A 27,426-nucleotide genomic window follows, 5' to 3' on the forward strand; every position below is an offset into this window, starting at 1 on the left:
TCATGAAAGACTTTTAAAGTTTATTCACAAATTTACTAAAACTAGCTTGTATAAAACAAACCAGTTACTAGATTCCACAGCAGGTTAGTTAGTATGGTATTCAGTTGCAATAGACAGGGCTCCGTGTTAAATATACTTGGTGTGTACACAAATGAAAAGCTTTGGTAAAGTGCATTGTTGCTACTAACAGACTAGCAGCAGTTTTCTAAATAACAGTATGACCAGAAATATATATATTTAAGATACTAAAAAATGTTCATGTTTAATGTAGAAAAAAAAAGCATATTAAAGTACAGTTCAATATCCCACTGTCCATAGATACTGATGACTTCATAAAATAGGAGTATAATTGTCAGCAGCATAACAGTTCAGACTGTCTAGCATTAAAAACATGAAAGTGTGAGCAGATACAGTAGAACGTTCGTCACGCAGGCCAGCTGTGCAATTTACACAGTGAGTCTCCTCACACTATATACAAATTGGCTCCGCAGAGGCTTCAGATGGTACGGGGAAGGGAAGAGTTCACAATATGGAGATCTTCAAGGTTTACGGCGTCTAGAAGAATATAAAAAACGCATTATAAACGAACCGACCTGTTACCTTTATATGTAATCCGATAACAAAAACTCTACAACTACAGAATTATTACACAGAATGACGACGGATAGAAACAGTTGAAGAGATGCCGTTTGACGAACATTTTCAATATTTAGGGGTGTCCTAGCTGCACGTGGCGATTTTAGAACGTGTATAATAGACACACATATAGCCACTGATGAATAATAAAATAATTTATTCCCTATATTGTGCTTTGAATTCCTAAATATTGACACATAATGTAAACAAATGCAAGGTTGTATTGGTTAAAATACAAGCCTTTAAGAATGTTTAACGGAATGAGAATTTCAACGCAAAGTTTATTTTCATAGCTAGATTACATATGAAAGGTCTTCTTATAGCAGGAATCAGGCTACATATGATTCTGTTCAGGCTTCCAACATAGAATTCTAGTATGGAGACTGGTTGTGTGAGTACACAAACTAGAGATGTGGGGAGTGACTGTGTGCACTAAGAAATAATTCCAAACCTCTTACTAAAAACTTAAAATTAATTGAAGTTGTCACTTACTTGGGTATTGCATGGTGCTGGTATCCAGCACCCAAATTCGATCCAGCCCTCATCTCCACAGCAACAGAACACTAGAGAGGAGGAAGATTTAAAAAATAAAATATAAAAAAAGTCAATGGTCCAGCCACCAAAAGCCTGAGAGATCATACCTTACAAGCACAGAATCCATATGCCAGAACCTGTAGCATGAGCAGCATAGATATCAAAATAGTGATCTTTATTTTGCTAGCTTACATGGAACACTCCATTAAATTGTATTTAACTATTGAGTAGATCAACAAGTGACAGAATCGAGACACACAAAGCATATCAACAAGCCTCATACCAAACAGTTTTACTTTATTAGACTACAGTAACCATACTGCAATCTGATTCAAGTTATTTACCACTGTGTCCCTATGAAGAAGGGATTAAAGCAAAACACAAAAATCCACACATTACTACTGAAACCATGCATAATTAACATGGGGTTATGGCGGTTTAAACAATACTCACGCACAGTTTAAAAAGTCCTAGCCAGATAGAGCATGGCCAATTTTCACATAAACACAGCATAGGTGGCCTTGGTCACTATGCATGTCTACCATGTTTGCACTTACTCTGGTTTCCACGTCTGTCCATTCTGATTCTGTTTCTTCCTGTTGAGGGTGTCTAGTTGGGGAGGATTTGCGTTTGCGACTGGAAGGAAAAAAACAAAACTAAAACATCAGATGGCATGCTTCAAGTGTGCTGAAGGAGAACCTGCAACAATCAGGACTGATTCAGGCATCTAAGTTAAGAGCTGACGATTAAAGTGACACTCCACATCCCTAGAGCACGCTCATTTGCGGAAAAGCTTTGTGTGTGAAGAGTGCATCCCATTTCTTTTTTTTTTTCATTTTGGAAAAAAGTGCAGAGTTCAATAGAAATTGACACTTTTAGAAAATTATACTGGTTACACACACCTGGCTTTTCAAGCAGACTACTGGTCATGTTACTTCCTGGTTTGTCTAGCTTAGTTGCACTGAACTCAAAAGGCAGCAATTGCTCAGAGCACCTGCCTTGGGAAGTCTGTGATTAGACAGGTCCAGAAAGTCTGGGCGGGATTTGAAGAGGCAGGTTTGCAAAGACAGCAGACAAGCAGCAGTTTTCACAAGTTGGTTTTAGATATAACCCCAATGAAAAAAAAAATGCATGTTTTCATTTGGTGTATATCTACTAAACAGTAATTTTGTATTTGGGTAGTGGAGTGTCCCTTTAACCATTGGACTAGGCTCTTGGCTCACCCGCTTCCTGGAGGAGATTCTTGCCGTAGTGTTTCAACATCTGTGAACTGGACTGATTGACCACCACCACGAGTTCGGAAGACATCACCCTATGAGAAGAAATTTGGAGAAGTCTAAGAAGCCTAATGAGGTAGGTGTTGGACCTCTTCCCCTACACCTCAGAGTGACCACCAAAATGTGACGAGAGACAGAATCCGCACAACACACACAATGACTCACATTGTAAAATGTATATTTCCATTAAGAAAAATTCACTACAGTAGACAAATGAAATACAAACATTGAATACAGAAGAGGATTTAGGGATAGTTCTGTTAAAACAATTTACTTCATACTGACATTTTGGAAAAATTTCTGCCAAATGTTAAACAGTATAAGGGAACCCTCTCCCACCAATACCCCATGACTATTACCTTAATGAGTTTAGTCTCAATCTCCCCATCCGAAGCCAGTTGCTGGTGTGTCAGCATATACTTGTCACACTTTGCCAGCGCTTTTTCACTGGCAACGGCAACTTTGATGGAGTTGGGGACATGGGGCTGCATGACTGTCTCAGTCTCCACGTTAGTGGGCGGTTTATGGTCTACCCATCTCTCCGCCCCGGCCGAACGAGAACGACGGTGCCTGGCATGCACCGGAGGAACATTCTAAGCAGAACCAGAGAGCAAATCAAGACAAACAAGTATAATCAATGAGTAATTAATTCCAGTGCAGGGACAAGAGCATTCAAAAGGCTTGATAAAAAGGGAATTCAATTGTGAAAAGTTTCACTTAATAAATGTGTTTCAGACAACTGATGTAGCCAAAAAAATAATTACATATTACACACACAAAACTAATAAATACGAGTAGGCAGGGTGCAAGAACAGGACAGACAAGCGACCATAAAACCTGGGCTATCGGAAGCTTAACAATGCCTGTCCTCAAGTAACCCACCACTTCTGGTTTCAGGGAGGTAAAGCTGGAACACTAATCCAGTGGTGGTAAATCTTGGCAACCCAGATGTTTCTCCATCACTAATATACAGTGTATAGAGGTGGCAGAGTATCATTGGAACTGTATTTGGCAAACATTTGGGGTGAAGATACCACCAATGGACCAACCCATATGCGGTCAATCACAATACTGACCGAATTCATGCATGGAGTGTACTTGAGAAGACACACTGAAAAACTGATCCAGTTCGAGCGCAAAAGCTTGGCAGTGGCAGCCTTTAAAAGTTTAATTCCGCAATATCCAATTAAAGGCATATAGCCAACGTTAAAGACTACACAGTTGCTGAAACATTATCAATCATGTATTTGGCCAGATCTAGTGAATGCTCGAGCCCAAAACAATTTGTATGAATTCAAATAAATATTTTGCAGACAGACAAGTTATCACATAAAGCAAAGCACCATGCACAGAATAACCCCAATTAAAGCAATTCCATATAAAATGAGCATTGGTCATAAGAAAGCAGAATCTAACAAGGATCTTAACATGCAAAGCAACTAATTTCCTTAATGCACACATCTACCCCTGTTGTAAAGGCAGAGGCTAGAGAATTATGTATTTGAGGACTGAAAACTGAAGATGTCAAAAAGCAATTTGTACAAAATAGTAGTTATAAATATTCATATCTGGTATATTTTATTTATTAGCAACAACACGGATGTTACACACAGAACTTTAAAGTTGCAGATTTCAACTGCAGCTCATCCAGAAGGTGTCAAGTCAAAACGCCAATTGAGTGGTATCGGCTCGGAATTTGTTCTACATACTGCAATGGAAGCGTTTTCAGACATTGCCTCACAGCATGTAGAAGTTTTATGTAGGAACTGACAACTTTACCCAAACTCCAGCACAAAAATACTGGAGAAGGGATTGTCTCTTCAGGGCTGTGATTCACTACACTGTTGCTGAACCCAGAAAAGGAGGCCATCAGAGCATTAAGACAGAGCTGTCCTTTAAAGGTATACTTCAAATACAAAGCTCCTTAGCTTGCTATAGTGCTTTAAGTGTCAAAAATGGGTCGTCGTCCCCCCATTTTACAAAATGTGCAGATTTCAATAGAAATTGTTACATCCCCCTGACTGTCAGATAACAGGTCCTGTTACTTCCTGGTTATTTTAAACATTTTGGCTTTAATCGGCACACCAGGAATATATACATTTAAGATTTGAAGCTTGCTCATTCTGTTCGAAAATGTGCAATTCACTTGACAATTTTCTACATCTCACAGTTTAGTTAGCAATGCCCTAAGTGTGTTAGGTAACTGCTTGCTCACTGTAAACTGATAACAATAGTGAGACTGAGATAGACCAATTTGTTGTGAAATCTCGGAATGCACAGCGTGAGGTTTTGAATATGCATTTTGTCTCGGAGTCTCATGGTTTAGAGACAAACTGCAGGTTTTAGAAATGTTGATTCTGTGAATTTTCAGCTATTACAGAAAACAAGTCTAAAATGTATTTTCTGCAGCATTTTGTTTGTTATCGAATGTACCAGTTAGAATAGAGCCAGCAATACCCTGAATATAAAAGCATGCGAATGGTGTTCTAATTGTGCATGTTTGTCATTGAAAGCATATTTGCAGTAACCATGCTGTCAGGGCAAATCATAACACTTGCATAGGGGACGGCAGAACCAGGACTGATTGAGCCTTGTTATTCCAAGTGTTTGGCACCTGCAGTAAGCTTACTAACCCTGCAACATTGCTCCTCTTCTATCTCTGCCTGCTGGCTGGACATAGCATATGGTGGAATGTTCTCTGCTGAATTCAACTTTCTAGCTGTATCTGGCTCCCGCCTCTTGCGGCTGGAGCACACGTTTCTCATGGGATCGTGCTGCGGAGTTTTCTTTTCCCACTGTGAGATGCAGGAAGCCACGGATAAACTTTCACAAGAGTTTGAGCGCCTGTGCAGCTGCAGCTCTGCAGGGGAAGGCTGACTGTAGAGTGACTAGGGAATAGGGAAACCAGTCAACCGGAGAGACCACAGAAGATTAATCCAAATACAATGAACACTTAACCCCACATTCCAACCAGCACTGCAAACACTCTCCTGATATGAGATTTCTCAATTACCAATTTGCTATGAGTACGATATCCACATTGGTGTATATATAGTCTATACCAGAGGTTCTCTCACAATTATTCCACATGGACACGGTCATGTCTTAGTGGCTGCATTGTAACTTAAACACGGTTTCTGGTGACATGGTGCTTGAGGGCAACGGATCATATACAAACTAACAGTTTACAAGACAAGTGTGACCTGTAAACCAGAGTGCAGATTTCATTGTTGACCGTAATCTCTACATCCCCTGAGGGACCAATGAAGTTGCCTGTCATCCACAAATCATGTTCAAATTCAAAACTATACAATGTCCAGGCAAAATCACCAGTAAGTGCATGGATTAAGATATACTTACCTAGCTTTCCAAAATGGGCAAAAGAGAAGTGTGCACAACCATATGTCAACCCACAACACCTAACGTATAGCATGTGTGTGTAGAGCAGATATTGTGGGGTGCTGGCCCATAAAAGGTTCATGGGTGAACAACATTTAATCAATTTCATAGCAGTTTGTCTCATGGATCGCATGTTAAATGGGTTATTGATTCAAGGTTTTTTGTACACATCTTATGTGTATGAAGCCTGTACTTCAAAGACTGTGCCCAATCATGAATTAAATATCTAATAAGGCCACATTGTGCCAGACGAAGCAACTATAACTTACAAAGTAGGCACTGACCTACGCCATGTGTTAACCCTTGAGTACAGAGCTAAACCAGCACACACATCATGCACAATAGACCAAAGCCCTTCTGGAGCTACATATTGTAGAACATCAACAGCAGCCAACTCCAGGACCAGGGGATCAATAGATTTGTACTTTTAAAATAAATTTCAGCTAGAAAATGGGAAGGAAAAGTCAGTAAACCTTCCATTCAATAGAAATAATATTTCTCAATGCTATTTTTTTTTTTAGGGTTCTAAAATAGTTCCTAGTGTGAACCATTTTACAAACGACAACCAGCTCATTACATAGCTGATCTTATTACAGGTTTCAAATTATGGTTTTTAGCCATACTGCCTACCTTTGGACAAGACGCAAAACATTAATGACCACAGAAAGGGGAAATGATGAATGCAAAAGCATGACGGTTTGCACAGACAATCCTCACCAGTGGTTAGCCACCATCACCCTCCACCCCCTCTAGACCATGTGACCATGAACATGCAGCAACACATCACAAGTGCCCACACCTGTCCCCACCATCATGCAGAACAGATAGAAAGTGTCACATACAGTTACAGGGGATGGAGAAATGGATCTTATTGGAACCTTTGGCTCTCGGTCTCTCTCTCGGGATGGCCGTTGGGGCTTCTCTCCTTTTGTTTCTGTTACAATTGCTTTGAGTTGCTTCAGTTTTTCATCTTTCACCCACAGCTTATTTTGCATCTCCAGCTGCTTGGCTGCCACACGTCGTTCCTGTAGAAGAATGGTGGCAAGTGGATTTCAGACACATGAACAAAAATAAGAAAACTATACAAAGAAACAATATATTGGGTTGTTGGCAATTGGAGATATCCAAATGAGAATTTTAAATAAAGGAGTGATATAGATGGCATTGGTATTGCACATAGAAAGAATAGAGCACAGGAAAGGCCCCATTAAAACAAAAGGCGCATAAAATTTCAATTACACATGGAACAGAACTGCATCAACTGTATGGAGAGAAAAAGAAAAGTGCCCAAAAATTCAACACACCCAAGAAGCAGGAAACTTCTCTCCTAGGAATTTCTTGCTTTCAAAGCACTATGGTGTATGTGGCAGCAAATTAATATGGCGTTGCATTGCAATTCTTTGTGGGGCATGGCTAGACGTTATCTAGTATATGGAGCTCCACACATACAACAGCCCTTTTGCCATGATATTCAAGAACATTTGCCGAGGAGCAAAGTACCCCACTCTGAGGGCTCCCACCTGCCTGATATAAGTTTAGTCTTTGACAGGTCGCAACTGCATTCCCAACCCAAGATGGTGCCCAGGAAATCACAAGCATTGAGATTCCTAGTGGTGCCCCATGGAGAAACAGTTGTGACTCTGTCGGATGCAAAGGACTTTGTGGATCTCCTGCGTAATCTAGGGGGAGGACGCTTTTTCCAATTGCAAAAATAAAAATATAGCTGGGCATAATGAAATGTTGATTAGAAAGTGTGAAACTCCTTTTCAAGAGAGTTTGACACGAGTTCCTGGAGGAGCCTGCTTGCCAGCCTCCTGCCTCCAGACTATGGACCATGTAAACTGTGATATAAAAGTCTCCGTTCGTGTAATTAGACTATATGGTTGTTCGCATGAACGCAACGGTGTTTGGTTGTTGAGTTCATGGAACTATTTTCGGATACTGAAACTCCCGAACACCGCTGGACTTCCATGATCGCCTGTGTATGGTTTTATAACCCTTAGGAAGACACCGTTCGGTGGAATCATTTGTCTAAATAAGGTGAACAAGCTCCCGTGAACTATGGATTCTGTGCGGTAATTTTTTTCACTTTTTTTAACCCCTTAAGGACCAAGCTTCTGGAATAAAAGGGAATCATGACATGTCACACATGTCATGTGTCCTTAAGGGGTTAAACTACCGAACTAGACTGACTGCAAGCCCTGATTCTCTGGAATGGTTTTGGGCATGGGACCATGTGTGCGGTCGGTCAAACAAATGACTTCCAGGAAATTCCTTAACAGATCTGGGTGATTTTTGGATATGTTGGTCACCCAGATCAGGAGCTGTAACTTTGTGGGGTTTTATGCATTTTTGGGGTACTTTTGGGGTGTTCAGGAAAAAGTTTTTTTTTCTGTGCTTGGAGATTAATGGATTAGATTAGTACAGTTCCTGATTATCTCCAAGGCACAGAGGAGGGATTATCTGATTTGGTTTGGCAGTGTCCTGGACCTAAGAGCCAATGTAATTGTGTATTTGTTTTTACTGTGGTTTATGCTCAGGTTCAGGGGGGAGTGCCCCTTGCATGGGGACATGCATATAAGGCCAGTTGTGACTGCCATTAAAGGTATTCCAGCTTGTACTCCCAGAACTATGTGTGTCTGGTTACTGGGAGGGGAAAGGGCTACTCATTAATCACTGTTCCAGTGTGGAGGATTCAATGGGGAAAGTCCTTGTAAGGACTAGAGCTCCCAGGACTGAGTGTCGTCCAGAGCGAATTCCCCCTTCGGCTCCAGGGCCCCAGTCAAGCCACTGCGACTGTGGGCAGAAGTGCTGCGGTTTGTCCCCTGATCCATCTAGGAAGCAGTCCTTGGCGGAGGTAGCCAGCCAGGGGTACAGGGAGCTCCGTTACAGAAAGTAAATGTGCCATCAAAAAACGAATGGTGGTAAAGATTTAAAAAAAAAAAAATATATATATATATATAAATAAAAACACTGTATTTTTAAAGCGGCATAGTCACATTGACTTTCGAAATTTCACTGAAATTGCAACTCTGACCAAATAAAACGTACTAAACACTAACCCGGAACTACTTTGTCTTAGTATTTTTCACTATAGTTGACAAAAATAGCAGAGCTTCCTTTTGTCAAGCCTTAAAGGACCACTCTAGTGCCAGGAAAAGAAACCCTCCCTCAGTGCTGGGGAAATCTCCCTCTTCCGACGTCAGTACTGAATGCGCATGCGTGGCAAGAGCCGCGCGCGCAATCAGTCCATAGGAAAGCATTTCTCAATGCTTTCCTATGGACGTCAGCGTCTTCTCACTGATTTTCACAGTGTCACTGTCACTGACATGGGGGAGGGGAAGGAAGACTGTCTATGGAGGATCTCTCTGCTCCACAAGATCCTTCATAGACCTGCATTTTAAGCATATGAAGTGCCAGGCATGATTCGTTAGCAAGTTTACAGTCTTAGTTTCATTTCACAGATTAAGTGTGTGAGAACACTTACACACTCCTTCTCCCATTTCAAAGCATTCTCGGATGCCATCCCCTGCAGTCGGACCTCCATTCTTCTTTTGTCTGAAAGCTGACGTTGCAGCTTCTGGCTTTGATTCTCCAGGTCATTCTGCAATGCACGTTTTTCATCTTCATAAATGGTGGTAGTCTTCTCCAGAATATCTATCTGCAAGAAAGACACATTCCAAATTTTTAAAAAAACACATAAATAGGGACAAGAGAAAACAAAACAAAAAACAAACAAACACACAACCATGCAGAAAGTTCATGCAGATGGCCTGCTCACCTTGTATTCAAGGGTTTTGATTTTTTTCTCCAATCGCTCAAGCTCAGATTTCTGGGATGTTATAAGCCTATCCTTCTCGGTCATTTTGCCTTGAACAAAGTTTTCCTTTGCAGAAACTGCCCCATTAGCATCTTGTAGAATTGCTCTGAATGAAGATACTGAATGAAGAACAAGTTTGAGTATACATGTCAATTCACCAAATGCAGGAAGTATATAGTGGTTATTACATTAATAAGTGGGTAGGAAGACGCTGGAAAGAATTAGAAAATCGTGTATAATCAATAACAAAATAATTTCAGAGATTAGAGGACCACTCTAGTGACAGGAAACAAACTTGTTTTCCTGGCACTATAGGGTCTTTAAAAGTCCCCCCCTCCTGCCGGGCTTAAGGGGTTAAACTCTTGCCTTTCTCTAGCGCCGGGGAACTCGCCTCCCTCTTCCGATGTCGGCGTTGAATGCGCATGTGCGCGCATTCAAACAGTCCATAGGAAAGCATTTCTCAATGCTTTCCTATGGACGTCAGCGTCTTCTCACTGATTTTCACAGTGAGAAGCAAGGAAGCGCATCTAGTGGCTGTCAATGAGACAGCCACTAGAGGCTGGATTAACCCAAATGTAAACATAGCAACTGAAACTACTATGTTTAGAGCTGCAGGGTTAACCCTAGATGGACCTGGCACCCAGACCCCTTCATTGAGCTGAAGTGGTCTGGGTGCCTATAGTGGTCCTTTAAGGAATTTCTAACACTGTTCACAGAGGAAGAAAAGCAAAATTACTTTGCCATCCAAGACAACCAAGGGCTGTTTTTCCTGTCCGTTCTGCCTCTTAAAAATAGCTAAAGGACCCAACATCTCACCATTTTTATTGAACTCCTCAGCCATCATCTGCCGGATCCTCCGTCGTTTCTCCAGGACCTCAATAAGGTGTGGAAGTGTATGCTCATCATTCAAATCCAGTAACTCACATGATGGGATTGGAGGAAAGCTTTGAATGAGCACATCCATCACAGACTGTTCCTCAGGCTCTGTTTGTGAAGAGTGATAAGATGAGTTGGAGGGCAAGGGTAACAACACCAACCACTTGTTACAGTTTAACACTTACCCCCAACTACTGGCCCACCACGCTCCTCCAGTCTGCGAGAAAGCTCCTCCTTAAATGCCTGGTTTCTATAACGCCGCCCTGGAGTCAAACCACAGATTGGTTTATCGACAGGTCTGGCAACTTCAACCTCCTGTGTCATCTCGGCAAACCGCATCACTTGCTGTGACAAGAAGTGACATATATGCATGAGTTCAAAGATTGTCTTTACAAGACAATGTAGGTCTCAATTTCTCAACGGACTCACCAAACTCTCCTCATGATCATCAGCCTTTGGATTGACACACACTATCATGCGAACTTTGCCTTCTCCATCAAAGTAGTTCTTGAAAAGATGAGTCAACTTGGAATCTCTGTAGGGAACCATCTGTGGGGTAGATGATAATTTTTTTTGCTTTTCTTCCCAAAAGAAAACTGACAAATACACCATTGACATTTCACATATCCTAGTCAAATGATAGCAAAACATTCACAGGACAGTGTTTGTGTGCTGTGTTTCCTAGAATGCCTAATGAGTAGTGCCAATAAATTGGCATTGCTGCGCTAAACATACCTTTTTTCGGCTTGGCAGCATTGATGCTTAAAGATGACAAACTATATAACATGCAAAGGACTAAACGTTGAACACCAGTCAGAAAAGCTACAACAAGCAGCCCAGCTTGCAATTATGAAACGGTCTTACCTTGTTTGTTCCATAAATTTGGTTCTCTCGAAGAATTTCTATACATGTCCTTAATGTCATCAGTGACTGATTGATGTTACCTGTGGACGAGATACCATTTTATAGGTCATGCCATTTTGTAATGTGTGGAATCGATGGTATTTTAGCACAAGAATAGATCAGGGATTTAACTGGCAAAACTGGTACCTGCTTCTCGCAGTCTGTTACCCTCAGCCTTGGTGCGATTTGTTCTTTCACTTCCAGCCAAGTCCACAAGTGATAGCTGACTTACAGTAATCTGTTCCTTTTCCTAATCACCACAAAGATAAAACCTCATGGTTATATAACAGGAATCAAAAAAATAAACGTTCATAAAAACGACTGAACAACTTTCAATCCTGGACGCGGGTATATATATATACATTTATCCATCTCATAACTTTTGATGAATTTTCATATGAGCAAGTCTTTCTTTAAATTGGGGGATGGTGGTAGAACCAAAACCTACCTAAACACAGACTCAGCACTGGGAGACACTGAACTAGTATCAAAGCAGGAAGTCTGGTATTTTCTTTTCATACCACAATGTATATTGTACTGTTTTCAATATACTTGCGACTACTTTTATGTGAGACATTTTATTCAATTTTAAATTTTCATTGCACACCAAACTATACAAAATAAGCAAAGTAATGATGAGTATGTTTTAGAGTCATGGCCACCAACTCAAATACTCTGCTTCTAGACATGGAATCCAGCAGATTGAATGAGCACTTGTTACCTGAAGTACATTGTCTCCATCTGCATCAAGTGGGGCCTGTGCCAGTTTAATCATGAAGACACTGTGTGAGCGACTGGACTCGCGGTTTAACTGTGTGTTTGCTATTCTTCTCTTTTTCTGACCTGAAACAACAAGTGTGGTTAAAGCTTACACCAAGATGCATCAAAATATACATTGCAACCAAACACTGTCTGCTAATTAGAAGGACGCACTCACAGATTTCACAGCAGAATCATTACATGCTGTATACACTGATAGTATTTGGTATTCTGGGACTAATCCAAATGCCAGGGATGAAGCTTTATTAATAGTCCAAATATTACAATATAGAGTTTCTAGGAATAATCTAGACCAGGTGTAAAAGAACTTTCGGGACTCCAGTTGTTGTGGACTACATTTCCAATAAAGCTAATGCAGCAATAATACTGGCAAAGCACCAGGAGAGATTTAGTCAACATCTGGAGTATCAAAAGTTGCCCACTTCTGCTCTAGGCAGCATAGCCATGCCATATTATTCAAGTGGTTATAGTCTATGATAAGATCCCTCCAGTCTTAGGCTTTAGTGTTCTCTCAAGGGGAGCTTGTAGTCGACTTACAAGCCTTGTCAGTAATCTGGAAAGGACACTCCTCAGCTACCTATGAGCTATCAATGAATTAGTAAGGCAATACTGATGTAAAGGGACATCCACAATAAATTACAGAGCCAGTGTTTGGATTTGCAGATGTGGCTCCCCAACAGTGAGTGCTTGCAAGTACCTCTACATCAGCATGTTAGGAATGCAGGTGTCACTCATAATGCCCGAGTGACAGTGCTTGAACGCAGACCTACAATCATCAGCTTTAAAGCCCTATTTTGAGAGAACTGAAGTCTAAGACATCAGGACTCTTATCAAATACCATAACCACTTCAACGAGATACAAGTTGCTGTGGCGCCTAATGCATCCCTATAAAAAGTTTAGGAAAGCAAAGTTTTGTGGAATCTAGAAAATCTGGCTAGGAAGATACCTTAAACAATCCCCTCTTTGTAAATAAATCTGTTTAATGTGCATATACATCTGCATTCTGTTTACAGACACTTCTGGTTTGCCATGTGAAATTCCATATAATTTGACTAAAGATTGAGTTAGAAGACCATCGGGCGAAAAATGTTCTCCCCCATGTTCATATTAAGGCGAGTGTTAAAACACATCAACACTTTGCACAGTACTCCAAGGAAACATCACAATATTTAATCTATCCCTATTCTAAGTCTATTCATTTTTGGTATCTGGCTAGCACAATAAATAAATAGATTTCCCAAAGAGACCAAGTCACCCACACATTTATGCATAGGAGAACCACCCATAACAGACTATTAGAAGTTATACGCTCACCTTTCCAGAAGACATCAAATGCCTCTTCTGTAGACTTCACCTCCACCTCTGTGCACCCAGCTATATACATGTTGTGATTCTGGTCTTCACGTAGATTCTTAGATTGTGGTGGTCTGCAAACAGAGTAGCTTATGCTGAAGTCAGATTGTATGACAAGCTATATTCAGTATGAAGTTACTAACTAAACAGAAGCATTAGGCGTAAAGAAGGCCAACATGCAACACAAGGCAAAAAGTCTAAAAACAGTTATGGTGTATAAGAGAACATAGAAATGATGGCACAGGGCAACCTACAACATCAAGCACAGGGCTTAGGGAAAAGTACAAACTGTACAACATACATAAACTCTGCGTTCTTCCCGGGGGTGTTCCACCTGACAAAGGAATAGGAACAGGTTATAATCTCTACATTGCATTGCATCACATTGGTGCATTGTAGTGAACAGAACCCGTACTGAACTATAATGGAGCCTGACAAAATCGGATCTGAAGTAAGTATAACAAATATCACATATTAGAGTGGATTTATCACAAAATCAGAAACACTAGTTCCTTTTGCCAATAAACCTCTACCAATGCAGACAAGAAGGAAGAGAACAAGATGAAAAAAAGGAAGACAATTGATTTTACAACTAGACATATCCATATTAAGAAAATAGGACTTTCAACCCCAAATTGTAGGCTCCACGTTAAACTCCTGCACAGTTAAGAGATCAGATTCACTGGAAAATGATCAAAACATCTTTAAGAGTACGTTTTGTCTGCATTACACAAACGCAGCAGGATAGACATAGATAATATTGGCTGAAAGTACACACACAACTCATTCACAAGTACATACACAGTCTGTATGTTGATATACTAGTGTAACGTGTGTGTGTGTGTGTATGTGTGTATACTTTCTAACATCTATACAGCAAGATATTAGATACCAGGATTTAAAGAATGAAAGTGCAAAGTCAGGAGATCCAATGTAATATCCCCTTTAGGAAACTTCAAATCTGCTATACATGTCTAATCACTGAAGAATTTTGGCAAAGTGAACCAAGCATTGTGATTGGCTAGAAGCATGGGTATCAGTTGACAACATGAGATGAAATTCTAATATTTTTTTTTAGTGTTCTGTTTAGGTAGAATGCTAGTATATTGCTTTGGGATATGATTACTATTTGAAGAGAGGGTCTTTATGGTTTTTAGAATGGGCCCATGATTTTACTACTCAGACTTAGTTAAGTGAACAGAGGCACAAGGCATATCACCTGCCATCACTCAGCACACTGATGCCACTTATACCCTCAGCAGACCAGTGATGAGAAGAGGGGGAAGCAACAGGCAGATCACCATGGTTCAAAGGAATACTCCAAGCAACTTAACCACTATAGTCTGCTAGCCACCTCCCCAGTGTAAGCAGTCAAATCGTTTTAGCATAACCCCTACCTGAATACTGTTGGGCAGCCACACTGCTTATAGAATTCTCAAACAATATTAGTCGGATGCTGATGTTTGAACATTCAGCTAGCACTGTTAGCCAATGAATAGTCAATAAATTAAAATTTAATGTATTGCTCAGACATTCACAACTTACGCCAATATACTCCTGGCATAACCACTACAACCATCTATGGGATTTTTTCCCCCTCATTACATGGCTACTTTGCAAATTAATTTTCTTAAAATATATTCATTAAGTTGTTTTGAGTTAGAGTTTTGAGTTTAAAAAGGAAATGTGGTTGATACATTTCTGTGAACAAGCTCTATGTGAAAAAGAAATCTCTCTTAAACGAGTTGTAAGGCATTTTGATGTGTGCGAGTGAGAAGATGCTGCGTCACATGTCTATGCATGTAAATTCTAAAATAGATCAAACAAAAAAGAAGAAGTAGTAACAATGTAATGGGTTCACGTGGAACACTGCTCACTTTGGCTTGATTGGGTCTATAGGAGTCTCTTCCAGGAGGTCATAGATGTAATTGTTGTAGATCTCAATGTAGGATACAAAAACACTGTATACACTGTCTTCATCCACCTCTTCAACTTTGCAATGATCCTGAATGTTTATCATGTCAGCAAATTCAGGTTCGATCCTCTGCCTGTGGATAACATACGTCATTCAATAAAAAATACAGGCCAAGACTAAATTACTTACAAGAAGAGAGCTGAACTTACCGGTTTAGAGGCGTTCTACTGATCTGTGTTGGTGCATCACGTTTTTGTCTTTCCAACAAAGCATCCACATTACTCTGTATATCCATGCCATTTCTATCATCTGTCTTAAAAACCTACAGATCACAGGGGGGTTGTTTTAATGCCAGCTTTATGGACAGGTAAGCCTAGTATACACAATTTTGAAAAGGTGTTTTGTATGAAATACTAATTATTTTCAGGAAGGGAATCATTTGAATAGAGAGTTACACACCACAAATAAATAACACACCAAACCACAATAAAGGCCCCAACATCAACCCAGAAACTAAAAATATGCCACCACATCTGGCCATGTTCTTTAACCTATTCACATAAGGTCGAGAGCACAAAGAAAGGAACCAGGCAACACTAGATTTAAATAAGCTACAGAAGTTACAAAACGTACAACAGATGGGGGAAAATGAAGAGGGGAAATTAAACACAAAACAAGAAAACAAAAAAACCAAAGAAACATGAATTAAACGAAAACAATGAAAGCGGTATCTCTAAATACAGTAGATACACCAATAATGGAGATAGAAGGTTGCAGACAGAATGAATACTTACATATCGCTTTGCTTGGAAGTTACTAATACTGTTAAAGATCATATCCAGACATCGTGGCAGGAGTCCTCCATCCCCAGGAGACCCAGTCATTGTGTGAGTCTTGCCACTTCCTGTCACCCCATATGTGAAAAGTAGCCCTAGGTGACAAAACAGGAATTTGAGATTGAAAAATTATTTAAACAAAAAAAAACACCCAACTAAACTAAAGCAATGCTTGTGAGCAGTCACACACATACCATTTTTGCCATGAATTATATCTTCCACCAGAGGTTTTGAGACAACATCAAAAAGGTCCTTTTGAGTCACCTGAATTCCAAATACTTGTTTAAAGGAATATTGTGTCTGAAACAAGCACAATGGTTGACAGGGTCATAAAACGCAGCAGGATAGACATATTGATAATAATATTGGCTACATTGTTGACAAAACTGTAAATTAGGAACGATTGTTTCAGGAACCATGGGTTACTGTATGCAATACAGTAATTCCAGGATCAGCTAAAAGTGGTCACTTACCTCTTTATATTCCCCATTACGGTTAGCCTTAAAGCCATCTGGAGGATGCAGCCGCAATGTGGTTTCATTAATAACTTCAATACAGCATTCTTGATCAGGTGGGAAGAGAGGTCGCACTCTACAATAAACCTGAGAAGAGATGTGTGAATGTTATTTTCCTGTGTATATTCTGGCAATCTATTTCAGCCAAGATAGTTGCCTAGTAAGGGCTATCTTGGGAGTCTAGCTAAAACACACATGGCTTCTCTACAAAAACATGAGCAGGCTGGTCATCTTATCCACCCCACAGAGAACACAAAAACATTAATAGATAAAGACAGAACACCATTCTGAACAGGTTTACATTTTATTTTCTGAACAGGTGTACATCCAAAGTAGACTATAGGACATTCTGAAAAAGTTAGCAAAGTCCATTGTATGTGATATGATACGCCAAATATTTGCCATTTATACGGTAAATATCAGATTAATGTAATGATGCTTGTACATATTTATAACCTTATTTGGTTTTGGTTTTTTTAAAGCACGTTTATTAGCTTGGAAAAGTGGAATTGAGGGGCATCACATTTTTACCAAAGTAAAATCTCCACATAAGTAATCTCACCCCCACTGGATCTTTCTGGTCCGAGTTAGATGGTTTTTTGTGAGGCGGTCTCCTTGGAGTTTTAGTCCGGCTAGAAGAAAAATAAAAAAAATGCATTCGGTGGAGAAAGAGGTGATCCAAAATCATTTAAAAAAAAAAATCATAAGCTAAAGTAATATTTGCCTCAATGAAAGATTTCGCTCTCCTCCCCCTCCCCCCCACCCCATTATCACATAGTTCACTTGCGTGTGCAGCAATTTTCCTATAACTGTATATGGTAACATAACCAGTACAAACCTTATCCAAATAAGTCACCTGATAATAGTGAACAAGCTTTTATTGTCCTGAGGCAGGAAGTTGCTCCTGGGTACACAGAGGAATGGAGCACAAGACTGTGCATCTGTTTAAACACTTTCATAAAGAAACTCATTAAAAAAATAAAAATAAACTCACATCAATCTGCCAAGAACTAAAGGGAAGGAGACATGACAATGTGAGGAGGGAGATCTTTAAAGGAAAACTATATGCACCCAAACCACTTCATCTCATTGAAGTGGTCTGGGTGCAGTGCCCTGTCCCCCCTAGTCCTGTAACGTAAAACATTGCAATGTTAGAGAATCTGCAATGTTTACATTGTAGTACTAAGCCCGCCTGTAGTGGTTGTCCAACAGACAGCCACTAGAGGTGCTTCCTGGAGTTTCACAGAGTGACTCTGTGAAACGATGCTAAACATCCTCTTGGTCTGCATGAGGACATCCAGAGTCAAGGAAGGCATTGAGGCAATGCTTTCTTATTGGTGATGGTCACGCAAATGCACATTGGGCTACCCATCATCTGATATCAAAGGAGGCGGAGCAGAACCCTGCGCAGAGGGACATCGATGCTGGAAGAGGGTTAATGAATAAAAGGTTTATTTAACCCTTTACAATGCCCGATTTAGGAGGGGACAGACGAACACATTAGTGTTAGAAATACATCTTTGTGTATAAAATGAAAGTGCTGCTTAACCTCAAAAAGTTTAATGTTAAAAATAAAATAAAAGTGGCAAGAATATCTGGCAGCAAGCAATATTATTAACAAATGTACAGATTCACATTTTAACTGTGTATGTCCCACAAAGCACCAGACATTTCTACCCATACCAAGAAAAGGCATCTCAATCTGATCTATGGAGACTAGCAACAACATCACCCCACTGTCCAAAAGCAAAACTGCTTAGTAATATAACCCCAATGAAAACAAGAATGCATTCAATAGAGGTATTTTTTTTAAAACCGCATGCAAAAGTTGCAGATCCACAGAAGACACTTGTGCTTTAGGCGTCTGGAATGTCCCTTTATTGTACAGCACGCTAATATTTTGTATGGGCAGAGAAGTGAAGCTTCCTTCTCTGCCACCTAAGGAGAAGGGGGGCCAGCTTGTAGCTTTAGTAACTTTTGCATACCACTGCAGATTTATGCAACTGTATGCAGAGAGACAGGAAAACTCTTTGCACCACAGGCTCTGCAATGAGCATACAGGGTGGACGTAGAGTCCCTTTACCCTAAAAGGTAAAAAAAAGATGCATCAAATTTCTAAAGGTACATTGTGTCTTGTAGTATCAGCAGTTTCTATAACACTAGTTCAAGGGAGGGATCAGGTTTCAATAGATACCGTTTGCTTCCAATCAACATATACAAAGCCATAACAATATAGATAAATGTCTCCAAGTGAAACTATACACCACTGGTAGACTGCGTTGAACTAAATACCAACTGCAGTGACTAGAAACTAAAATAACCGATTATGGTATACAATTTCAAATTCCACTAGTCACGGTTTAGTTAATTTAGCAAAAACTTTGTATTTGGTTCCAAATTCACCATTTAATGAATAAATCTGTTTTTCATGTGTTTGAAGCTCCCTCTACCCGGTGTTAATCTTTAAAGAATTACTCTTAAAAGGGACACTATAGTCACCAGAACAACTACAGCTTAAAGGGACACTGTAAGCACCCAGACCACTTCAACTAATTGAAGAGTTCTAGGTGACTACAGTGTAGGGTGTAATTGTCCATTTTGCACCTAGTGCTGCAATGTAAACAAATATTGCAGTTCCATAGAAAGTGCAATGTTTACATTGCAGCTCTAAGTCTGCCCTCGGTGGCTGTCTACCAGAAAGCCACTAGAGGGTTTCCTGAATTGAAAAAGGGCTTTGGTCAGTTATCCGACGCTGAACGTTCTCACGCTCTGCATGAGGACATTCAGCGTCAGATTTTTTTCCCTATAGAAAAGTATTGATTCAATGCTTCCTATGGGGAGGTCTAATGCACGTGGCATTTGCTGCACATGCGCATTAGACCCTGCTCGCTGCGGGACAAAGTAGGGGGTGGAGCCGTGACCCAGCACCGGGATAAGGCAAGTAAATAAATGGCTTTAACCCTTTATTTACCGTGGAGAAGGGGTGAGAGGAGTCAGGGTGAGCGGTAGTGCTAGTATTACTGGCACTACAGTATCCATTTAATGTAGTTATTCTGGTGTCTACATGAAAATGCCTGCAGGGACAGGATATAAACAATGCCTTTTCAGAGGAAGTGTAGTATTTACATTACTGCCTAGAGACACCTCCAGTGGTGTTAAAAATAAGATTTCAACTTATTTAAATTGAAGTAAAGCAAGGGGTGCTGGTAGGCTAAACAGTGTTTTTAACACTATAGGATCAGTAATACACGTTGGTATTCCTGTCCCTATAATGTCCTTTTAAGGAATGTTAAAGCGGCACTGTCATGCCGAACTTACCTTTCCCCAATCGATTCCTCTTCTCTCCCTCTCTCAGGATCTGTTCTTCATTTCTTCCTGTCTGCTCTAGTTTTCTTTAAAACATAAGACAAAGTAGGGACTATTTCTCTTCTGGAGGTTTCCTACGCCATGACCAGCGGGGGAGCAAAGTGTGCTTCGTTTCCAGGGTCTGAGCAATTTTCCCACAATGCTTCCTTTCAGTATTGCCGAACGTCTTGTCACTTAGACAGAACGTCCTAACAGAATGAGAACCGTTTCTCCATTCGTGTTAGGACGCAATTCGGGAGTTTGTTCGTATCGGAAATTCATTCGAATGAATGAAACTCAGATCCTATTCATTGCCTCGGCTGCATCTTTAGATAACTCCCTAATTCCCACGGTATTAGGGAGCTAACAAAAGGCTGAAAGACCTCAATTTGTCTTTCAGCCACATTTACTAATACTAAGTAAAGATTACTTAGTATTAGTAAATTTAGCCCCTACTCGCTATACCGCGAGTAGGGGCATGTCTAGTAAACAGTGAGCAGCCAGTGGCTCCCCAAGCCCCTAGTCAGCCCCCCTCACAGCGCTATCTAGTGTGGGCAGATGACGTGTCCCACATGGACTTCATCTACCCACACAAAGATGGCGGCGCCCTGAATATAGATCGGAGCAGAAAATAAAGTAAAAAAAATAGGTAATATGGGGGGCTTAGGGCCATTTAGGGGTGACTAAGGGGTCAGTTCGATGTGGTGGAGCCGGGAGGGGGGTTAAAACACAAAACAGGATTCGGCCATGACAGTGCCGCTTTAAGTGGTCAGGAAACCTTGAGTCCGTAAGTTAATATAGATTTTAACCCATTGACTGTTGGAAGTTGTAACTCTACCTCTGGCAGCTTCATTAGCCAGTCCAGAACAAGCGTTACCATTCATTGGCTGAGAGCAGTCAGCTGATGCTCTCAGCCAATGAATGGCCGACAAAAAAGGGCAACTGGCTTCAGAAGTCAGATGTTGCAAATCTGCTTGAGAAGATTAGGCTCCAGTGGTTGACCCAGGTAAAATCCGTAAGACCGTTATAGAGACTCTCCAGTGCCAGGAAAACAAATCTGTTTTCCTGGCACTGCAGGTTCCTGCAGTGCCCCCCTCCCTCCATCCCATATTGCTGGAAGAGTTAAAACCCCTTCAGTGACTTACCTGAATCCAGCGCCGATGTCCCTCGGCGCTTGGTCAGGCTCCGCCCACGCCGTCAGCGGTGAACTAATGCGCATCCGCTGCAATGGCATCAGGGTATTCCTACTATCACAACCACTACAGCAGGCAAACAAAATTGTGCTGGGGCTGCTTACATTCACATCATCGCTGTTTGTTTTAAGGTCCAACCAAATGCTTCTCATAAGAAAAAATAAAAACCGCATTGTTGGACCTAGGGAAAATGTTTGCCAAGCATCGCAATCCACCAAATTCTGATAGAGAAAGACACGGAAGTGAAAACCGTGGGAAGTGTGCAGGAAGAGAAAGACTCGGAGGGAGTACATTGGGCACTGCATTAGATTGTGTGCACGAACCACGCGCGCACACACAGTTCTAAAGACTGGCAGGCTCATAGCGCTACCTTCAAGTAAAGAAGCAAAATTAGGTCTGTCACCATTATGCACTGATGACAAAAAAAAATTTGAACACAGGATTAACATAACTCAGTCCAGAACAGTTTCAAACTAACTAAATACATGTGTGCTGGCCATCCATGTGGCTACACTCCTTCAGAAAAATGAGAATATCTCTGTATAGGAATCGGTTTAGGCTGAAACTCTGCACATACACACTGCTTGCACCATGGTCACTTCTAAAGCACCATCCTCCCCTAGCAGGTAATTTCTGCTCCTGGCGCTTCATCACTGCAGTACGCTCGCATGAGCATTAATGTCAATGGAGGGTCCCTTGTGATTGAAGAGACAATTTCCCTGCAGCCGTCACTGGTGATTGGCTAGGGGGTTGACACTTGACGTCGGTCGCTCCGCCCAGCGTTAAGAAGTGTCCGGCAAAGGAAAAATACAGAGACATAGTGCATATGAGTATTTCATAGTAATTATATGCTTATACTAATTTTTCAGATGGGGGAGTGGGTCACAATGACACTTTAAAAATAAAACACCCATTTTCATACATTCTGTCAGGCATTAAACAAGTCTCAAGTTCAAATTTCTGAAAATCCACCAATACTGAGAAGTTAAATTACAGACACTTCTAGCAAATTAACAGCATGGCTGGACTGCATACAGAGTAGGTTTTAAAAACACAACTTCAGCAGCATCTCCTTAAAGGATAATAAATCCTATTTATCAGACAACACCTTCTGCATTTTTTCTAAAATCAGTTTGCAAAAGATACAGACCTGGCCTTTGCAGCTCTCCCCTCTTTCCCCAGGGAGATGCTATGGTGCACAATTGCAATTTCCCTATGCAGTAAGACAACTCAATGAAGAACACCACAGACACGTCACAATTGCCTGCACATTCCTTGGTACATGCAATTCAGGAGTAGAGTATGAGATGTATCGTTACAGAATGTGCTTGTGTCTTTTTCAAACCCGAGCTCGCAATGCATTTAGGGATTAAATTGCTTACTCCACCCAACAGGGTCAACACATTCCTGAACTCAGACAGGCTGCCTGCTGCCAAACAAAACATCTAACAGGCCTCCCAAGACAGAAACACAGGTTTGATTTAGCATGTTACCAGACCACTGCTACACCCTCACTCCTCCATCAAGTAAAATGTGTTGAATCAATTGCTAAACCATCCAACCTGTTAGCATTTAATTTCAATGTCTCAAGGGCTAGCCTGAACCCTTGCACCAGTGGGGTTACTCGCTAAAACCTTTAGCAAATACTTACATGGCAAAAAATATTTGGGTGTTTAGTGAATAAGCATGGGCATCGTCATTTTGTGTGCAGTGCAGGCATGTTCTACTTACCCGATGCTGTCCCACGCAGACATCGATCTTCAGCTCTTGGCACTTCATCCATAAGGAGCCCACGTCAGTGCTGTACTCTCGCACACCAATATCTATGGAAGTTCGTGGGATACAGCGGGAGCCTCCAAAGACATTACCCAACAATGAATGAGATAATGCATTAAGTAGTCCCTATTTTGTCTTATAATATAATATAACTGCACTGGAATTTCAATGAAATTCCAACAATCTTTATGAGCAATTCCTAAAGATTTTATCTTTATGAAATACGCACTTTTTTGTGGGGTGACAAAGCTGCTTTAAAAGGAATGCTCCAAGCACCATAGCCACTACAGTTTGTCAGGTGCCACTCCTCGCCACCTTCTTTACATCCAGTGGTGAGCCAGAAGCGCTCTATCAGAGCTAAGATTGGCGGTGGATGGCTTTGCCCTTTGCCTGAGAGTGACATTGCAGGACTTCGCTCCATAAAGAGGACAAGCTCCTGCTTTAGAGCTTTCTTCTCCAGCTCTCCACAGGAAATAAAGATGACAGAGCAGCCCTGAGCTGACCTCAGGTAAGCAATCAAACTACTGCAGTGGTTATGGTGCTTGGAGTGTTCATTTAAAACAAAATGTTATAAAATCTGCAATGTAGTGTATATAACATGTTTGGGAGTGGTTTTATTTAAAAATAAAACAAACAATAAGTTTCCTCAACATTTACAGCTGCATTAATCATGTCAGTAGTCCATGACGCTTTAAGTGCGTTCTGGCATCTCCATCTTTGAATAGAGCTGTACATTAGACTGCATGCATGACACCATGAGGGATATATTGTCAATGTACACATTACAATTACAACATGAAAAGAAATTTGCTGTGGCTGACATACAATATAAATAAAAAAGGCTAAAAATTAAATAAAAAAACACCAACTACTTATAGCCAACTTTCAGTTCACTTTTCGTTTTACAAAAAAATAATGGCAACTCCCCTTTAAGCTTCCCCAAATTACACTTATCCAGACTGGTGACAAAAGGAACAGATATTCCTTTTACAAAACCTATATGTGGCAGTTTAATAAGATACAAACAACACGCAGAAGTACACAGACAGCAATTTAGCCATACAATAACAAACGTACCAAATTCTCTGTTTGAAGTCAGTCTAATCAAGGAAGAGACACAGAACTTGTCGCAACACTCAACACCAAAACCACTACATCTCAAATGTGTACTTGCAAAATAAAGGAGCCAATGAAGCTCCATGATAGCACCAGATTAAAGGCAACTTGTTTTCACTGTAACAGGGTGGGACCAATAACAATAGCTTTATAAACAAGTGTATTGATTTAGATTGGAGGCAGGAGAATTATTTGAAATAGAGTGCTCCTGAGCTGCTCTCCGCTGAACGCATTAAAGGACCACTATAGGCACCCAGACCACTTCAGCTCAATGAAGTGGTCTGGGTGCCAGGTCCATCTAGGGTTAACCCTGCCTGCGGTAAACATAGCAGTTTCAGCGAAACTGCTATGTTTACATATGGGTTAATCCAGCCTCTAGTGTCTTATTGACAGCCTCTAGAGGCGCTTCCACGATTCTTACTGTGATTTTCATTCAGAATGCTTTCCTATGGACTGACTGCGCGTGCGGCTCTTGCCGTGCATGCGGCGGAAGAGGAAGGAGAGTCCCCAGCGCCGAGGGAGTCTGGCGCTGGAGAAAGGTAAGTGATTAACCCCTTCCTCCCCCTAGAGCCCAGCAGGAGGGGGACCTATTAACACTAATTGAAGCCTCAGACCAACACAAGAACAAGTGATTAGCACCATCTTCTAAAGTTTGTGGTTAAATGGTTTTTAACCATTTAAGGCAGTGATGGGGAACCTTTGGCCCTCCAGATGTTGTGGACTACATCTCCCTTGATGCTTTGCCAGCGTTATGGTTGCAAGAGCATTATGGGAGATGTAGTCCAAAACATCTGAAGGGCCAAAGGTTCCCAATCCCTGATTTAAGGCAAGACAATGCCCTAAAACTCCTCCCACAATAACCTTATTGCAATAAAGTGGTTATGGTATGTGGAGTGTCCATTTAAAGTAACACTAAGTACAATAACCACTTCAGACTATGACACCTTTAAAGGAACACTTTAGTGTTAAGAATACTAAGATGTTCACGTACCCGACTCCAGCATCAACATCCCTTGGCACTGTGGCAATTTCCACATCCTCCGTCAGCCGATGCGGGGGACCTCATGTACACATGTGCGTATTAGGCCATACACATAGGAAAGCATTGACTCAATGCTTTCCTTTGGAGTTTTTCTTAATGCTGGATGTCCTAACACAGAGCATGAGGACGTACAGTGTCATTTCACAGAATTAAATTCTGGTAGACAGCCACTTGAGACAGTTTGAGTACTTCAATGTAAACATTGCAGTTTCTCTAAAACTGCAATGCTTTACACTTCAGGAATAAGAGGGATGGGGACACTGTACCCAGACCATTTCATTGAGATGAAGTAATCTGGGTGCATATAGTGTCCTTTTTAACAAGTAACCCCTTTTAAGAACAGCTTCACGTTGCCACTCCTTCTGCACCCTGAAGCCAGCCTTGTATGAGTTAGCGCAGGGTAGCTTTTGGCTGCAGAAGAGGCGGTGATGGGTGCCTGTCAATAGTGCTCGGTCAGTCTTCCCTTATAAGGTTAAATAATTTTCAAACGTTCTGGTGCCCATCTGTGTTTCCCCATATCTCTCAGCCTTTCACTGGCCACCGATTGTGAAGAAAGCTTTAGAGAAACATACATACTTCAATGAGATGAAGTTATGAGGGCTGGAGTGTTCCTTTAAGCAACACAAAGTAGGTCCCTTATCTAGGGTTAGATGTAGTGGTTATGGTGCCAAGAAAATCCACCATCCTCCCAGAGTAAGCAGCCAAACCGTTTAAGAACTGGCTTCACAAGGGGAAGCAACCAGCTAAAAAAAAAAAAAAATTTAAATAAATCATACACTTCATGTTTGACCAAAAGAGGTTACGGTACCAATAAACACTGTGACATAAGCAAGGTTAAAAGCAGACCTTGGCACAATATTGGGTAAACATTGCACTGGACCCAAGTATTGCCCTCCTGCACCCAGGGTGAGCAGCACACACAGAATGAACTAATACACCGCAAAGCAAGGATTAAACACTGCCCAGTACGGAGCTTCATGCTGATAGGCACAGGGTCAGATTAGGGTGCAGCGTTTTAGCTCACGGCACAAGGTCACACCTCACCCCTCTGTCAGTCCTTTCATTGGCTTCCTGTATGCTATAGGAGTCAATTCAAGGTACTAATTCACACCTATAAAGCACTGAACAACTCTAGCCCCTCTTATATCTCCTCACAGATCTCCGCTCTGCCCGTGACCACCTCCTGTCCGTTGTCCGCACCTGTACGGCCAACTCACGCTTGCAGGACTTCTCGCGGACGCTCCCTTCCTATGGAATAGCCTGCCTACCTCCATCAGACTCTCCCCTAGTCTTGCATCTTTTAAGAAGTGCGTTAAAACTCATCTCTTTAGGAAAGCTTATGGCTTCCCAGAGTAACCTCTACCTCACATACCTGTCTCTTGCTCTCTCCTAAAGGGCAACCCACCTTATTTGACTGCAAACTCCTGTCCTAATGTGTTTTACACCCCACCTCCTATAGAATGTAAGCTCGATTGAGCAGGGTCCTCTTCAACCTATTGTTCCCGTAAGTTTATTTGTAATTGTCCTATTTATAGTTAAATCCCCTCTCATAATATTGTAAAGCGCTACGAAATCTGTTGGCGCTATATAAATGGCAATAATAATAATTATAATAATAATAATAATAATAATAATAATGTGTCCGATTATCAGGGCACAGGTTATAAGATTATCAGTGGGTCAGATTGGGATACACTGTCAGATTATTACGGTGCAGGGGGGGTCAGATTATTACGGTGCAGGGGGGGTCAGATTATTACGGTGCAGGGGGGGTCAGATTATTACGGTGCAGGGGGGGTCAGATTATTACGGTGCAGGGGGGTCAGATTATTACGGTGCAGGGGGGGTCAGATTGGGGCACAGTGTCAGATTATCAGGGTGCGGGTGTCAGGTTATTACGGTGCGGGGGGGGGTCATTAAGGTGCGGGGGGGGCTCTGCACACTGACCGGAACCCGGGCTCAAGCTTTCAGTTTCCGACTTACGCGGTTTTCATGATGTGGTCACTCGGCTCCTGGCTCCGCTCTGTTAACGCACTCCGGGACAGTAAATCCCCCTCAGTCGGATTCCTGATTTCAGGATCTTACAGTCATCTGCTCAGACCTGGAACT

General features: G+C 41.3%; 1 protein-coding gene across 7 annotated transcripts; it reads right to left on the reverse strand.

Annotated features, from left to right (window-relative positions):
* KIF23 (kinesin family member 23) lies at nucleotides 1-27,426 on the reverse strand. Of its 7 annotated transcripts, XM_063448726.1 has the most exons (24): nucleotides 27,301-27,426; nucleotides 17,408-17,477; nucleotides 16,804-16,932; nucleotides 16,525-16,630; nucleotides 16,289-16,425; nucleotides 15,704-15,816; nucleotides 15,457-15,627; nucleotides 13,881-13,913; nucleotides 13,541-13,653; nucleotides 12,167-12,288; nucleotides 11,593-11,695; nucleotides 11,407-11,486; nucleotides 10,972-11,091; nucleotides 10,728-10,887; nucleotides 10,483-10,650; nucleotides 9,628-9,785; nucleotides 9,334-9,507; nucleotides 6,689-6,871; nucleotides 5,081-5,335; nucleotides 2,807-3,040; nucleotides 2,394-2,482; nucleotides 1,728-1,806; nucleotides 1,129-1,199; nucleotides 1-555 (listed from the first exon to the last, which is right to left on the reverse strand). In XM_063448726.1, the coding sequence occupies exons 1-24, from the start codon at nucleotides 27,309-27,311 to the stop codon at nucleotides 540-542; spliced, it is 2,895 nt and encodes a 964-aa protein (XP_063304796.1). In that variant the 5' UTR covers nucleotides 27,312-27,426; the 3' UTR covers nucleotides 1-539. The 7 variants fall into 7 exon arrangements, with proteins under 7 accessions (XP_063304796.1, XP_063304797.1, XP_063304801.1 ...); XM_063448727.1 differs by lacking the exon at nucleotides 13,881-13,913; XM_063448731.1 differs by lacking the exon at nucleotides 5,081-5,335 and having other exon boundaries at nucleotides 6,725-6,871.

Source organism: Pelobates fuscus, chromosome 3, assembly GCF_036172605.1.
Source record: "Pelobates fuscus isolate aPelFus1 chromosome 3, aPelFus1.pri, whole genome shotgun sequence".
In the NCBI taxonomy this organism is placed as follows: domain Eukaryota; kingdom Metazoa; phylum Chordata; class Amphibia; order Anura; family Pelobatidae; genus Pelobates; species Pelobates fuscus.

Bases quoted from the DNA above. Each gene is read 5' to 3' on its own strand.
- KIF23 (XM_063448726.1), bottom strand. The intron at 15,817-16,288 runs GTAAGTATTCAT...TGTGATCTGTAG, and splicing joins ACTTCCAAGCAAAGCGATAT to GTTTTTAAGACAGATGATAG. The intron at 13,914-15,456 runs GTGAGCAGTGTT...TTCCTTTGTCAG, and splicing joins ATAGACCCAATCAAGCCAAA to GTGGAACACCCCCGGGAAGA.